Genomic DNA, 16,041 nt, shown 5'->3' with positions numbered 1-16,041 from the left:
AATGGGAGCTTTGTGCTCCTGTGCCTATCCTTAAAATTGGTTGAAATCCCCAATTTAAGCAAAAATTCATGTTGCTCAAAATCATGATTTTAATCTATCACCAAATTTACATAGCAACCTGTTCCAGGAGTTGCATATGCTTATGCTCACTCACTGAGCTACAAAATTTGCCTTTTTCCATACTAAAAATAGGGACACAGTTGGATACTATACTGGGGTAGAGTCATCATAGGATTTGAATCCAGTCCCACGCACTTCTTGCTTTCATTTATATCCCATTTATTATTAAAGAGTGCATAAAGGTGTACATGGATTAACTCCTTATTTTATCCTCACAACAATCCAGGAAGGAACAAGAAATCTTCTCATCTGAAACGCCAGAAAGTGGCCATTCAATGTAGACAACATGCAGATGAGGCATTTATTTTGTACTTTTTTTTACATCGCACTTGTTCTATGTTACCTTTGGCTGTTATGCAACAGCGTTCACATGAATTGGATCATATTCACCTTCCCTCAAAAGTAGATACAGAAATTAGACATGAGGGTCAAATGCAGCCTTGATTTGTTTCTAACCAATATTTTGGAAACAGAACATTTACTTGAGCAAATTCTGTTTGTGATGAGATGATTTAGATACCTAACCTTAGAGGATTCACATGCTGTTATACAAGGCCTAGAATTCATCCACCCTCATCAGAAGATTCCCTAATTTAAGACCAATGCATTAAGGACTAGGCATTTAAAAGCGAACAGATCCAGGCAAAACAACAAGTCTTTCTGGGGAGAAGTCACAATTAATGAATTGCTACCCTGAGATCAAATGAGTTGAGTAGTATCCCATGTAAACTTGATGTGTGATATTACATTTCTCTGAATTGAGTAGAGACAGACAAATAGATGCAGTAATGGTTCCCATTGTGGCAGGAAGTTTGAGAAATAAAAAAGGCAACTTCTAGGATATGCCCACTGAATCACAATGAGGAAATCAATGGGAATTAATCATCAGAAATTCATAATCATGAGTAAACAAAGAGAGGGAAAGGTCTAATTAAGAATCAATAACATATTCAATGCCTCTTTCTAGACAATCCTATATTTTTGTAATTAATACGTCTCTGCAACGAATCCCAAGAATAGCTTGTTATCCTTCTAAATCTAGCATTGACCACTTGCATATACACACCAACCTGCAGCTTCGGCTTAGAAGGCCCGGGTCTCTCACCTCTTATTAAAACAACTGCTCTTTAGTCTTCGGAGAATTTAGATACTGGATGAAGGCCTCTGTTATCCCTTCCTTTCTCCTGCATTCCAATTCACCAGTAAATCACCAGAAATGAAATAGAATCAATCAATCAGCCTTGCTGCTTCACCGGAGAAGTGCTATATGCTGCTTTAACTTACCTGTTCGGACCCAATGCATCTTGACGGTGGCAACTTCCAAGTCTCACACCAACTATCAATTGATATCCCGTACTAGCATCACCTTAGGTTATTTTGCTTCTCTGACCTGATCTAGTCACTGCCTCTTAAGTTTTTCTATTTCTTATTTAAGAGGCAAGGAGGAAGGCTGTCAGGGAGGGAGACTGCCACCTCCCGACAGCATCCCACTCTGATTAGGCACATACTGGGATTTGGGTTGCAAAGGGATTATTGAGAAGAGGCAGTCATGTGCTTGTACTGTACCAGGTTCCACAAGACCCCTCTGACACAGAATTCCCATATAAACAAAGTATTTGCAGGAAGCTTTTTAGCTTACTGATAAATCACCAGCCAGAACTAAAAATAAGAGGCCATCCTACATGCCACTGAAGTCTCACAGTAGGGACCTAAGTCCCCCCAAAAAATTATTGGGGCATTTCAATAGAAGTTCAGTAAAACAAAAGTTCTTATCCATGTATTCAGCTGCTATATCTGTGGAGGAATTTTGAACCCACTGAGAAATATCACTGGACATAAACAAAATAAGCAAAATGCCCAGAGCTCAGCCAACTTGCTGCTATAGCTTGCAATTTTAGCCCTAAAAACTTGTACAAAGGAACAAATCATGAGAACAGACTAAAGTGGGGATTTTTCTTCTCTAAGATCAAATGAAGATGGGATCAGTCAACAGTACACCAGAGAAAGGAATTGTTAAATCCTCTGCTCTGAAATAGTACAAATGAAACAAACAAAATGTTAAAAAAATATGATGTTTATGTAGTTACTAACCAAGCACACCTAAATTATATTATGGCAACCAAAATATCTTTACAATCCCCAAGGAATGTCACAACTTTTAAGCACCCCTAATGTTTGGAAATTGAAAGTTGAACAATTTGACATGTCCTAATTACATTCCTCCTAAATGAACAGTTAATGGCCTCAAAGCTGAAAGAAGCATTTAACCAAAAAGAATCCAACGGTGTTGCACAGAAATAGGACCTTTGTGACATTTTTTTTTACATCAATCAATCTTCTGTAGTACGTAAACTTACAAATGATCCTGTACTGATTCATCCACTGGTTATCAGTAGAAACAGGTGAGATAAATTTTCAGTACAGGCAGTCCTGGACTTAGGACCACAACTGAGCCCAAAATTTCTGTTGCTAAGCAAGGCAGATGGTTAACTAAGTTTTGCTCTGTTTTACAAACTTTTTGCCACAGATGTTAAGTGAATCATGTGGTCATTAAGCGAATCTGATTTCCCTCATTGATTTTGCTTGTCAGAAGCTGACTGGGAAGGTTACAAATGATCACATGACTCGTAACTGTCATATATATGCGCCAATTGCCAAATGCCTGAATTTTGATCATGTGAACAGTCTGAAGTGTGAAAAACTGGTCATAAGTCACTTTTTTTCATTGCCATTGTAACGTCAATTCCATTCCCACCCCACTCTGGGGCCAGCCAGAGGTAGTATTTGCTGGTTTTCTGAACTGCTCAAAATTTCCGCTACTGGTTCACCAGAACCTGTCAGAACCTGCTGGATTTCACCCCTGCCCCCCCCCCAATTGAGCATTAAAATTAGCTACTTAGGTTGCAGTATAGTCAGCACTGGTCTGTGTTGCAAAAAGATCAGAATAGTTCACAAGGGAATTAGAAGCTAAAAAGCTACTTGCAATGTAAGCTGCAGTCACGGCTGGCAGTAAAGGGGTCAGACTCCAGGATGCAGTCCATAAAATACAGCAAGATTGGAAGACTGGAGGGTAGAAAATGAAACTTCTAAAGCAATGTCATTTCACCATTCACTTAAAGTCACCTGAGCTGTTAAGCAGAGATACTGACAATCCAGTCTGTTTTAAGAGTTGGGAACCCCTAAAAAGATGTATTGTGCATTACCTACAGAAATCCCTCACCTACTTTTATCCCTCAAAGAGTTATAATTGGTCTCCTTGTCAAATCCTCCAAAGACCTATTATTAGCAAGCAATCCTTTATTACAGTTATAGACTATTATTAACAGTTGAGGCACTTTCCAAGAATTTAATTCTTCCAGTTTGCATTTTCAGATACACACAACTGATAAAAAAGACTGATTTGAAAAGTTACCAAACTGCTGCCTTACTTTCCCTTTAGTGCTTTGTCAAACTCTTTCCTAAAATCACCTTAAAGAAGCAGACATATTCCTCAAAGCAATTATGAAACAAAGAAGCTGGGTGGGGTTTCTCTTTTGCTAGTTTGATGTGTGCTTCTTTCTCTATATTATATTTATCCTGAACTATCTCCCATTCTGGCACCAGATCACCCTCAAAGGCACCCACTGACATCTTATAATCAATGGGCATTTCCTGGACGTAAAACAAAATCATACACATAAAAAATTCTAATCAGTTCGATTAAATAAAACTCAAAATACATGCATAGTTTTTCAACAATGTAAACAATGTCACAGCCAAAATATTAGCTTTTAAACTCAGCCAAAATACTGAACTGGAAAAGATGTGTCAAATTCAGAATCTATGTACATCTTTGCTTCAAATCTGATCAGAATGAAATAATGAGATTCAGCAAATGTTTCCTTTTCTTCACTTAGGCTTGTAAATTGAAGTTTCCCTGCCAGAGTCAAATAAGAATGGTTTTCATTATATTATTTTAGCAGAATGAACATATAAAGCTATTGTTTCCAATGATCTTTCAAGCCTGTAAATGGATAAATGTAGACCTAGGGTATTTCCAAAAAAAGGGCTTCTAGCACTGGAAACAACAACAAGAACAACAACAGATCAAGATCCTGTGGAACTTTCAGATCCAGACAGACAGACATCTGGCCCACAACACGCCTGACATCACTATTGTGGAAAAGAAAAAAGTCTGGTTCATTGATATTGCAATACCAGGTGATACACAAATTGAAGAGAAACAGCTAGAAAAAATAACAAAATATCATGATTTGCAAATTGCAAATTGAAGCTGAGTGATTGTGAAGGAAAAAATCAATGATTATAGTAGTTTGTACTAGCAATAGGAGCCCTTGAAGCAATACCCAAAGGGTTACTTAGATACAATGAAATTTTGAACTTATTAGACGTGAATATTCTGACAGCAAAAACCTACCTTCCTCGGGAACTGCCTATATACTCAGTTGCTACCTTAACAGCTCTTAAGTCCTGGGTTAGGACTTGAGCTGTAAAGTTTTTACCAGTCCCAGACTGGGAATCAAATTGAAGATTTTTTAATCATCATCATCATCATCATCATCACTGACATCTGAGGATAACTCTTTGCCTAACTGGCTTGTTCTGACTGATGAAGCTCCTTGAATGAACAGTGAAACATCTCAAACTAACAATAAAAATTAGTCCAATTGCAATGACTCAACTTTCAGACAACTCTACATGGATGACTGAGAATCTTCATCAACATACTGTGAAGGATAATATATCTATATCACAATAGAAAATCAGAGAGAGATGAAAACAGCAGTGCAGATACATGGGTTTGCAGTATCTCCCTTATGCATACACAACCTTAGATAAAATTCCATGAATTGAACAGGGTGATTAGTATACCATAATCAAAATATCATATGAAAGCTTTCCTGAGATACTGGAGAAATGGTCTAATGGTTAAGGCACCAAGCTAGAAAACAGGAGACCCGTTAGTTCTTATCCTGCCTTAGCCATAAAAGCCAGTTGGGTGACCCTTGGGCCAGTCGCTCTCTCTCTCTCTCAGCTCAACCCAACTCACAGGGTTGTTGTTGGAGAAAGGAGGAGGAGGCAAGTGTGGTGGATATGTTTGCCCCCTTAGTTATTTATAAAAATAAATAAAGGTGGGATACAAATAAATAAGTAAAAATAAATGGTATGTTTAATTGTTTTTATTAAACTACCCATTTACCTCTACCAATAAACTCACTGTACTCTTCCTTCCCATCTTGGTCATATAAACCATACTGAAAGTACATCTATATCAGAGACTCCTAGAGCCTCATGGCTGAAACTACAGGCAAGGAATAGAAGAGCACCTGAGCATTTTATCTGTTTTACATTCTTCGGTCATGCCATGAAGTATTCAGCTACTCAACTGCATGCCCAACTCAGTTCCTTTTTGTTGAAGTGGATAATTTCAATCTGTATTAGACCACCTTAAACTAAACTTTTTACTTGTATAAACTTCAGATTTTAAAAAAATCAATTCTGTCTCTTTTGTTTTCACTTTTAAAGTATCTGCCTCCACCGCCAACTTCTATTAAAGTCTTCAGAGAGTTGCCAAGCCACCCTTCCCACTCCCCATGCACCATTTATTCTCCCTTTTAAGCTACTCTGCACATCTTTCCCAATGTACATTCTTTAACAAGCTCTTATCTCATAAATTAGGGAAGAGAGCAAGCGGGATCCCAAATAGCTAAGCTCTGTTGTAACTGTTTCCCTTGTGTGAGTGTTAGATGGAGAGGAAGGTAGGGTTACCAGCAGATGCCAGCCAAGGGTCAGACGCTTCTCCCCTGACACTCCCCCCCATACTCCCCAACTTCTCTTTGATATAAAATACAAATCCTCTATGTAAACACTCTGGAAACACAGCAGACAGGGGAAAAATAACTGTATTCTTACCTGTTTCATGAAATCTTTAATACATACAACTTTTTTATTTTTTTACTTTTACAAACATACTTTATTTTGTGGTCCTTTTCATCCTGAGAGAAGTTAGGCAAGTACTACCCATTTCAAAGCCTGAAATGGAAAAGCCATGGGCAGCACAGTCTTTCACTATCTTTACACGCACAAAGAATAGTTTTTCACAGAAAGTGAACTCTAGCAAGCTTAACTGTAATATCAGTATTTGTCATATTCTGACAAATATCCTTTGTCAGAAAGAAGTATTTATTCTAAGTTTTATGATGTGTGTTTAATACTTATCCTACAATATTTAGAAATATTTCTAGCAACAATTCAGTAAGAATAGCACATCAGGGATTTATTTAATTCATGTTCTGTAATAAAAACATAAAAAGAAATTAAAAACAAAATGAAAGCAGTAGAGCACTTGTCTTTCATAAATTGAGTCAGATCCCAGAAGTGAAGTGGAATTTGTTTATAGAACCTGTGGCTTTTGGGATTGAATATATTCAGTATTGAAAATATTCAGTAGCTGCAGATCTGGAAAGCTGATAGAAATCTTTACCTTAACATTTGGTCTACCAAATGTTTAGCTTTTAAACAGCTATAGGAATGCCATTCTCTTTGAATATCATCACTTTCAAGGATGGAGGGCAGTGGTGAAATCCAATTTTTTTTACTACGGATTCTGTGGGCATGGCTTGGTGGGCGTAGTATGGCTTGGTGGGCGTGGCAGGGGAAGGATATTGCAAAATCTCCATTCCCACTCCACTCTGGGGCCAGCCAGAGGTGGTATTTGCTGGTTCTCTGAACTACTCAAAATTTCCATTACCAGTTTCCAGAACCTGTCAGAACCTGCTGGATTTCACCCCTGATGGAAGGGAAAGATATTAGTGTTAATAAACCTCTTGTTGCAAATAGTTCTCAAGTTTGAATGTCCATTTATTTCTTTAAATCAAGAATAAAAGAATCAGAATGCTCCAGCAAGTGTTATCTTCCATATATTGTTCATCAGCAATGTCTGTCATCACATATTATGAGAACTGAAATTCAACAATTTTCAGAGACCTTCACAGTGCCCATCCCATTTCTAAATTTCCATATACTGTACAGTTAAGCAATAGACTTTTTTATTCAAAATTTAGAATTCCCTCCAAAACTCTCAAAGAAGTACTAGATATCTTTTTGCCCATCCACCTAAATAATTTATTTCCCATAATATATGCCAAAAATGTTGATCACCAGTTTTCAAAGGGTACACGGATATAGAAAATATGCTTAAAAATTAAATAGTATAGAATGAACAGATCTGCTTAACTCAGAATTTGTTGTAAAAAAAATGCCATTCAATCACTGAATACCTGAAATTATTTCTACCTACTGTAACTTGAGAAATTCACTATTAATGAAAATAAGTTTTTTTTTTTTTAAAAGACTTATAATTACATCAACATGCAACTAGTTTGAAATCCCCAGAATATTTTCTGTACACAACCTATGGCTAGTCTTGAAAGTTGGACACCAGGAGTAGCAATGAAGATGAAACCAACAGAAAAGTCATAACCAAGAACTGAAAGAAAGCTCAGGAATCCATTGTAGCAATATGGATTCTCTAAAAACATGAAGTGATAAAGTAGAAGCTACTTTGACCAGTAGCTTGTTGTCTTCCTCAGATTCTCAGCAGAGAAAGAGATTACTCTGTCCTGATTTCAATGGCATTGTTATGGAAACAACAGCAGTATAGACATCAACGTCTTTTAAATTGATATATTTTTTCTTTCATAATTAGTTATTTCTGTAGCACAGAAGAATGCATCATTCCATACAATGCAGTTCCCTCATGATAAATGCTGGAGATAATTAGAAAGTTTAGGGGGGGAAACCAACTTTTCAAGTAATTCGCAATCACTGAGGAATGATTCACTTGCCAGGATGTGGAGAACAGGATTTGTTCTATATTTTAAAAAAGCCAAATAAATAATAAATTTTTTAAAAAATACTGTATTCAAACAGAAATGTTAGAAGATGGATAAAACTGTTTTTGGCCAGTCGATTAGTAGTTTATCATCTTATAATCACAGAACTGGAATGATCTTGTAAATTACCTAAACCAACCTCTCCTTGATATGTAATCTATAATACAGAATAAAATTACCATCATTTTTTCCTAACAATACCTAGCCACTGTTTAAATCCCTCCCACAAGGGAAAGCCTTACAAGGTAGAACAAAGAAAACGAAACATATCAATCAATTTGTATCTTACTTACTTACATATTCAATTATCTTTGTTTGCTGTTCGAAAAAACTAGTCAACTTTGTTTGCTCAAGCGATTGTAGTTACTTTTCCGTTTGTAATCCCAATTTCCTTTAAAAGATTGTAAAAAAATCTCTGCAATTCAAATATTCATGCCAGATTTTAATTAAAGCTGAAAACTGTCCTTGAAAACTTAAGTTTGCGAAATATCACTCAAGGTGATCAGATCTACAGCAAATCACCAATTCACAGATCTCACATAGAGCAGGAGTGCTTCCTCATATTTGCCTTAAATATGTCTGTCCAATTACTGAAAGGAGAACAGGACAAATGCATGGATTTGCAAGGCAGCTAGCTCATGGTCTTTTTAAACGGAAAGACCTTCCATGACTGAGTAAACCCAAACAGTAAATAAAGGAGGGTGAAATAGATAAAGGGGACCTACTGATAATTTTTTCATTATTTCGACTTGGAAATGTTAGAGAAGATGACAGTGTAATGGGCTAGTGCCACATTGTCCGATCTTGAAAGGCAATTCTTATATTACCATAACTAATTGCGGATAAAGCCATCCTAGAATTTTTATCCATAGTGACAGGCAGAAAACTGCAAACTGTTCCTATCATCGTTTATAAAATCACACAATTTTAAGGCCATGATGTGCTTTAAAAATCTGAGCTCTGATTTGCAGTTAAAAGAGGTACCAAATTTTGGGAGTGTATTTTGGAACTTAACAATTTTTATTTTATTTTATTTGAATTTATATCCCGCCCTTCTCCGAAAACTCAGGGCGGCTTACATTGTGTAAGGCAATAGTCTCATCCTATTTGTATATTTATATACAAAGTCAACTTATTGCCCCCCCAACAATCTGGGTCCTCATTTTACCTACCTTATAAAGGATGGAAGGCTGAGTCAACCTTGGGCCTGGTGGGACTCGAGCCTGCAGTAATTGTAATTGCAGGCAGCTGTGTGTTAACAACAGGCTGCATTAGCAGCCTGAGCCACTTCCCAGCCCTTTATCAGGGCCACTTCCCAGCCCTTTATCAGGGCTTTATCAGGGCTTTATCAGCAAATAGATCTTGGAGTCCTAGTAGACAACCATTTAGATATGAGCCAGCAGTGTGCAGCAGCTGCCAAAAAAGCCAACACAGTTCTGGGCTGCATAAACAGAGGGATAGAATCAAGACCACATGAAGTGTTAATACCACTTTATAATGCCTTGGTAAGGCCACACTTGGAATATTGCATTCAGTTTTGGTCGCCACGATGTAAAAAAGATGTTGAGACTCTAGAAAGAGTGCAGAGAAGAGCAACAAAGATGATTAGGGGACTCAAGGATAAAACATATGAAGAACGGTTGCTGGAACTGGATATGTCTAGTTTAATGAAAAGAAGGACTAGGAATGACATGATAGCAGTATTCCAATATCTCAGGGGCTGCCACAAAGAAGAGGGAGTCAAACTATTCTCCAAAGCACCTGAGGGTAAAACAAGAAGCAATGGGTGGAAACTGATCAAGGAGAGAAGCAACTTAGAACTAAGGAGAAATTTCCTGACAGTTAGAACAATCAATAAGTGGAACAACTTCCTGCAGAAGTTGTGAATGCTCCAACACTGGAAATTTTTAAGAAAATGTTGGATAGCCATTTGTCTGAAATGGTGTAGAGTTTCCTGCCTGGGCAGGGGGTTGGACTAGAAGACTTCCAAGGTCCCTTCCAACTCTGTTGTTGTTGTTGTTGTTGTTGTTGTTGTTGTTATATATGGTAGGTCACTATAACTGAAGTGTATCATTCAGGGGGAATAGCATGAAGTTGGATTTTAATTGACAGTTGTCATTTGTGCATATTTTCCTTCCAAATTAATTCAGAATAATTTCACAATTCACCTCAGTCTGAACTTCGGTCATAAATTTTATACACAGCAAATCAGAAGTTATTCCAAGTGTTCTTATTTTAAAAGCAATCAGAAATCCCATAAAAAGAAACTAAGACAAGGAAGAGAAGAATATATGGAAACAAGTTGATAATCCAACAGTGTCTTTTTCACAACTATTTCTTTCCACTTTCATCTAATAAATCCCCAAACAAAAAATACATTACGTGAGAATTAAACAGAATTACCTTGTTTTCCAATAGCTACCTATTTCCCCTAAAGGGAAAATAAAACAACTCAGTGACTGCAGGAGCTAAATAAGTCGTACTTCTCATAGTCTTGTTACAAAAGTAAAAGCAACAGCTATCCCTTTTTCACACTATACAGTTAATAACTTGAAGAAAGTTATTAACTTTGGACAAGACTCCATCAAACATACATGGGTAACAAATAAGCCAAAAAAATTAACCCAAAAACTAAGACTATAGTCAGATACTCAGGAGTAAGCCCAGAGGAACTGAAAAGATTTAGACTTCCAAAAAAATAAGTATAAATTTACACTTAGGACAAATACAAGATTGACAACATGCCAAAACTTTTACTTTTGTATCTCAGGGGAAAAAATATATACTGATGAAGTTCAACAGCAGTGCATCATTTTGATTTTAGTTTAAGGGTGACCTGCCAGATTTCTCCCTTCAAAATCAGTCATTGTTACCGCTAGAGCACAGGTATCAAACTCGCTGTGTCACATTGCCATCACTGATGCTTCCCGATGTTTTTTCCCTTCGTAGAGCTGGGGTGGGCGTGGCCTGCATGTGACGCCGCCAGTTTGACACCCCTGCTTTACAGTATACCATTTAAAAATGCAGGTGGGGAAATTAGGATTTTATGAAGGATGTACTGTACTTGAGAACTATGGAAATTGGGAATTTTACTCCATATAGTAAAACAACAAGAGACTCTGAATAACTATAAAACCACCACATTAATAAAGTTACTTGGTTATTAAGTACACTTGGTAGTTAAATTAATTTGTCATCCCTTGTATTTTAAAGCATTTTGAACAATGAAATAAAGCATGAGAACATCCCAAAATACTTTTAAATTTGTAATGACTGGAGATTCTTTTAAAAAAAATAATTAAGATTTTTTTTTGCTTAATATAAAATACAAATATAAATAAAGACAATGGAAGAAGGTGGAAAGAAAAAGTGGATAAATCGAGGAAAGAAAAAGAAAACAAGGAAAGCAGTGACTTCTGATTTCTTTCAGCGCAGTAAGATATATAGTACAGTTATTGTATCAACTTTTTACTTATTTAAAATAGTAAATTAGCCATTTCTGTAATCATGATCTCCTTAACCATCAAAACCCAAATTTTTTTCTCTTTTGAGCAAAACATTTAAAAACAGTTTCCAAGTGGAAATCACGTAAATTCGTTTCCCTAATTAATGCAGTTAACTTTGCCATCTGTGTCAGTTCCATCATTTTTTCAATCCATTCCTCCATTGTGGGAGGTAACGGTTCTTTCCATTTTTCAGCATTTAGAATTCATGCTATAGAAAATGTATACGATAATAAAATACCAATTACCCCCCATTTTTTTCTCCAATTGTACTTTTAAAAAAACCTTCTCGTTTCCATTGTAAGTCCATTTTAAGGATCTGAATTAAAACATGGATCTGTTCCCAATATTCCTTTGCCTTATCACATATCCAACACATGATTTAAAAATACCTTCCTTACATATTCAGCAAACATTCAAAACACTTTTGTGCATTTTAGATAATTGATCTATTGTTAAATACCACCAATACACCATTTTACAAAAAAATTAAGATTATAATTCAATGTAATTCAATTTATTGTAATCCATTAGTCTACAATTTTCTCCATTGGTGCAGCATTATATTATAATCAAAATTTCTTCCCCATTAAATCACACAATGCTTAACATATTCACTTTCTAAATTTAATCTCAGCAGCATTTTATATACATTAGCTATAAGGTGTTCATCATTAACACACTACAATTGTAAAATAATTTTAATTTTAACAGCTTCAAAACCAAATAGTATTTCATCTAAAATAAATCTTTCTTTCAATTATAAATAGAAATAAAAAAACCAATGGCATGTATGTCCATCTAATTCCAAATCTTTGTGACTGGTGATTTTTTTAAGCAATTCTGCACCACATAAGTATGAGTAGATTTGAATTAGGACAAAGAGTTGGATTTGATGGACTGAAGTCGTGTCTTACAATATTGTTAATTATTATGTTATATTTTTAGCTAATCGTTACTAATTTTGTTGTAATATTGTGCACCTTAAACTCAAGCCACACTTTAGCAGAGGCAGCAAACAATTGTATACAAAGAATATTAAGTCGCAAATTATTGTTTACAAAGAACATTAAGTTGAAAGCTATTAGATGTGATTTGTTTGATCTGCAAAAAAATCCTTTTTCAGTTTATTACCATTTCTACGAACTGCTCTAGTTCATTTGCCACATCATCATTACATGAGGAAGTTGACAAGAAAAGAAGTACTGCGGAGGAATGTAAAAATGATCAAACCCTGGATTTGATCAATGCATTACGTGATACAGCCAATCCACAACTAAAGTGTGCAGGATATGACTTAAAAATTATTCACATAGGATGCCACTTTGGAATGCCTTTCCCCCCACACCTTACTATTTATTTATCAGTAAAGTGGTTTGATTTGAAGTACTAGTTTTCAATATTTCTGAAATGGAATCAAGATTCGTGAAATAAATCATATTTCCCCTGAACCCACAAATACAAAAGTGCTGCCAAGAAAAGATGCTTCATAGCACCTTACAAGGGAAAAAAATCACAGGAGAATTTGTGAACTATTGAGAAGAAAATAAATAAAGAACTATAGCAAAGCAAATCTTGAAACACAACACAATAGTAACTTAGAGACAAAGACTTAAAATAAATTCAGCAAGAACATGCTGACTTAATTCAAGATAAAGTTTTTATTAAGTGCATAATGACATTTACCACTCTGCAGGGAGTTGTTAAGTTTCTCAAGGAGTGAAATAACACATCCCCCCTCTGGGGCTAATAGCAATTTGTCCGTAAGGGAAGAGGCAATTTTAATAAGGAAAACAATACTAGAATCAGACTCTCCTATTTTGACTTTTATTTTCCCCAAAGTATTGAGATTCCTGTAGCTATTTTAAAAAAAGATCATATTCCTATATGTACATTAAAATAAAACCGAATTGTCATATATTAGGCAATTTAAATACTGAGCACTCAAATAACGCATAACTGGTCTTATAAATAAGTTTATACAATATTTTTCAGAAGGTAAAAACAAAGTGTTGCAGCTTTTTAAAGATTAAAAAAAATAAAACATCAGAAAAGCTAATATTCTTATGCCCGAATGTTTTAATACTATACTGATACTGAGGGTGCTGCAAGACTTGTTATTTTTGCTCCCAGAATTAACCTTTTAAAATTTCTACTCATATTTTGTGAGTATGCATAAAATGTGAATGAAACAGATATGTGTGTGTGTGTGTCTCAGAGAGGCAGAACCGGCTGCAAGGTCCATTTATGATCTGTGGCAATCAGATACTTGCCACAACACAACAGGTACAATGTGCTATTGAGGAAAGGATCAAATCCCTGAATTTTTCTGGGTATGGGGTTCCGTACAATTTAAAGTCCTGCAATAAAAAATAATATCCATCACAAGATATGATGATGTCAGGGTAACAAAATGGAAACCTTGTAGGAAAAACTGCCTACACTACAGACCTTTGCCATGCTGAATAGGACACACAGGGGACTCGAAAGGAATCCTCATTAGTATATAATCTTTTACAGAAGATTAAGGGACTTCTCAAAGCCTAGTAAGGACTGGATAATGTTGACATGTGACAAATGACCTGAGGCTCACTGGAGAATGACTGTGGGGTTTTAAGAATGAATATAGGATCGATGTGCTGCACAAGGGATTTCTGCCAGCAGTTATGTATTACAGGAAAAAGTAAAAGATAACTTTGCAGTGTCCGATTCTATTCCGACATGGGTTCTCTAACCAATTATTAACAATTAGACGCTTCCAGGCCGACATAATAAAAGATTGTAGAAATTTAGAGGAAGATAGTGGAAGGAACACACAACCACTTTTGACTCTGCTCTATAGTTTATTACTGATTTAAGCATTGTGAATTTTGGAAACTCCCTCCCTTCGCCCCCAGTTGTTTTATACCTGTGGGACTCGTATCTTAGTTCAGCCGCGTCCCTCCAAGCTTTCATCTGCAATTTGGACACGGAATCAAGACCAACAAGCCAAGCTCAGGATCGTTCGTAACACGTGACCCGATTAGAGTCTTAACGCGAGGTGAGCTTGGAGTGGCAGAAGAAAGTAAATAAAGAACTGAGGCGTGCAATTTTGAGGATACGAGCTGGGCTTGGGGGGTATCGGGAGGGGAAAGAGAATCGTTCCAAAAGCCACTCGCGAGGCGGAGTTTGCGGTAGTATCTGGATTCCCCTTCTGACATCGCCCTCAGCGAGCCCTCCTAGTGCTGCTTCGACGCCGTTTCAGCCTCCAAAGCCACTGTCAGTCTCGCTCGAAGCCCCTAGTTTCTTCCTTTCCCACCACACACCTGAGGTGCCCGAGGCGACGCGGGTTACCCGAGGCGGCGGGGCCGCAGTCCTCACGTGCCGCTAATCCCCCCCCCCCTCCCCCAGCAAATCCAAGAGTAGCTGAGAATGAAAGCGGGCTGGCTTCGCCCGCCTCCCCGACCTGCGCAACGTGCCCGGGCTTCGCGCTCGCCTTTACCTTCGAAGAAGCGCTGCAGAGCCTCGGTCTCGTCCACCACCTCCATAGCTGGGCCATGCACCAAGCGGTCGGGCTAGTCGCCGAGCCCGCACAGGGGCATCCCCCCGGCCAGGGCGCCTCGAGCGCGCAACACCGGCGGCGCGCGCCCCGGAGCCCTTTTCGCCCTGGGACTTCGCACTAGGCTCCACCGGACTCTGGCCCCGAGCTGGGGCGTGCCTCCGTCGCCTGAGCAGAAGCCACACGCTTTCCACCGGGGCGATTGGCTCCCGGGCTCCCCCAGCCGGCACTTCACGGCGGCCTCCCCCCACCCACCCACCCCCACTGCCGCTTCGCACTCAATTTCGGCTCTGCGGACGCCCCAGCCTCTCCCCTCACGCCCTCCTTGCCTCTTTTTCTCCGCCTCCTCCTCCTCCCGCCTGCCTCCATTGCTCCTGCTCTCTGCTGGCCAGAGCGGGCATGACGCGAACGGCTGCCTGGGAGTCACAGCAGGTCCTGCCTTGCCCCGCCATTCGTTTACTTACTACAATGGTGAACGGAATAACAGAGTTGGAAGGGACCTTGGAGGGCGTCTAGTCCAACTCACTGATTAAGCAGGAGACTCTGTACCATTCCAGACAAGTGACTGTTCAGTCTCTTCTTAAAAGCGTCCAGTGATGGCACACCTACAACAGAGGTGGGTTTCAGCAGGTTTTGACCAGTTCTGGAGAACCGGCAATGGAAATTTTGAGTAGTTGGGAGAATCGGTAGTAAAAATTCTGACTGGCCCCGCCCCCATCTATTCTCTGCCTCCCAAGTCCCAGCTGATTGGGAGGAAATGGGGATTTTGCAGTAACCTTCCCCTGCCATGCCCACCGAGCCACACCCACAGAACTGGTAGTAAAAAAAATTGAAACCCACCACTGACCCACAACTTCTGAAGGCAAGCTGGTCCACTGGTTAATTGTTCTCACTGTTAGGAAGTTTCTCCTTAGTTCTAGGTTGCTTCTTTCTCTGATTAAAACTTAATTTCCACCCATTGTTTCTCCTCTTGCCTTCTGATGCT

The 16,041-nt window shown here is 38.2% G+C and overlaps 1 protein-coding gene across 1 annotated transcript in view; it reads right to left on the bottom strand.

Moving 5' to 3' along the window:
- MYRF (myelin regulatory factor) overlaps positions 1-15,263 on the bottom strand; it is a 141,645-nt gene extending 126,382 nt beyond the window's left edge. The window contains exon 1 of the mRNA XM_058155595.1: positions 15,000-15,263. Coding sequence (XP_058011578.1) covers positions 15,000-15,045 — 46 coding nt within the window. The 5' untranslated portion in view covers positions 15,046-15,263. The remainder of the gene's footprint in view (positions 1-14,999) is intronic.
- Between the last annotated feature and the right edge of the window lie 778 nt (positions 15,264-16,041).

This window comes from Ahaetulla prasina, chromosome 1 (genome assembly GCF_028640845.1).
Source record: "Ahaetulla prasina isolate Xishuangbanna chromosome 1, ASM2864084v1, whole genome shotgun sequence".
Taxonomy (NCBI): Eukaryota; Metazoa; Chordata; class Lepidosauria; order Squamata; family Colubridae; genus Ahaetulla; species Ahaetulla prasina.
The sequence above is the reverse complement of the archived record's forward strand: the minus strand, read 5'-3'. Positions and strand labels throughout refer to the sequence as shown.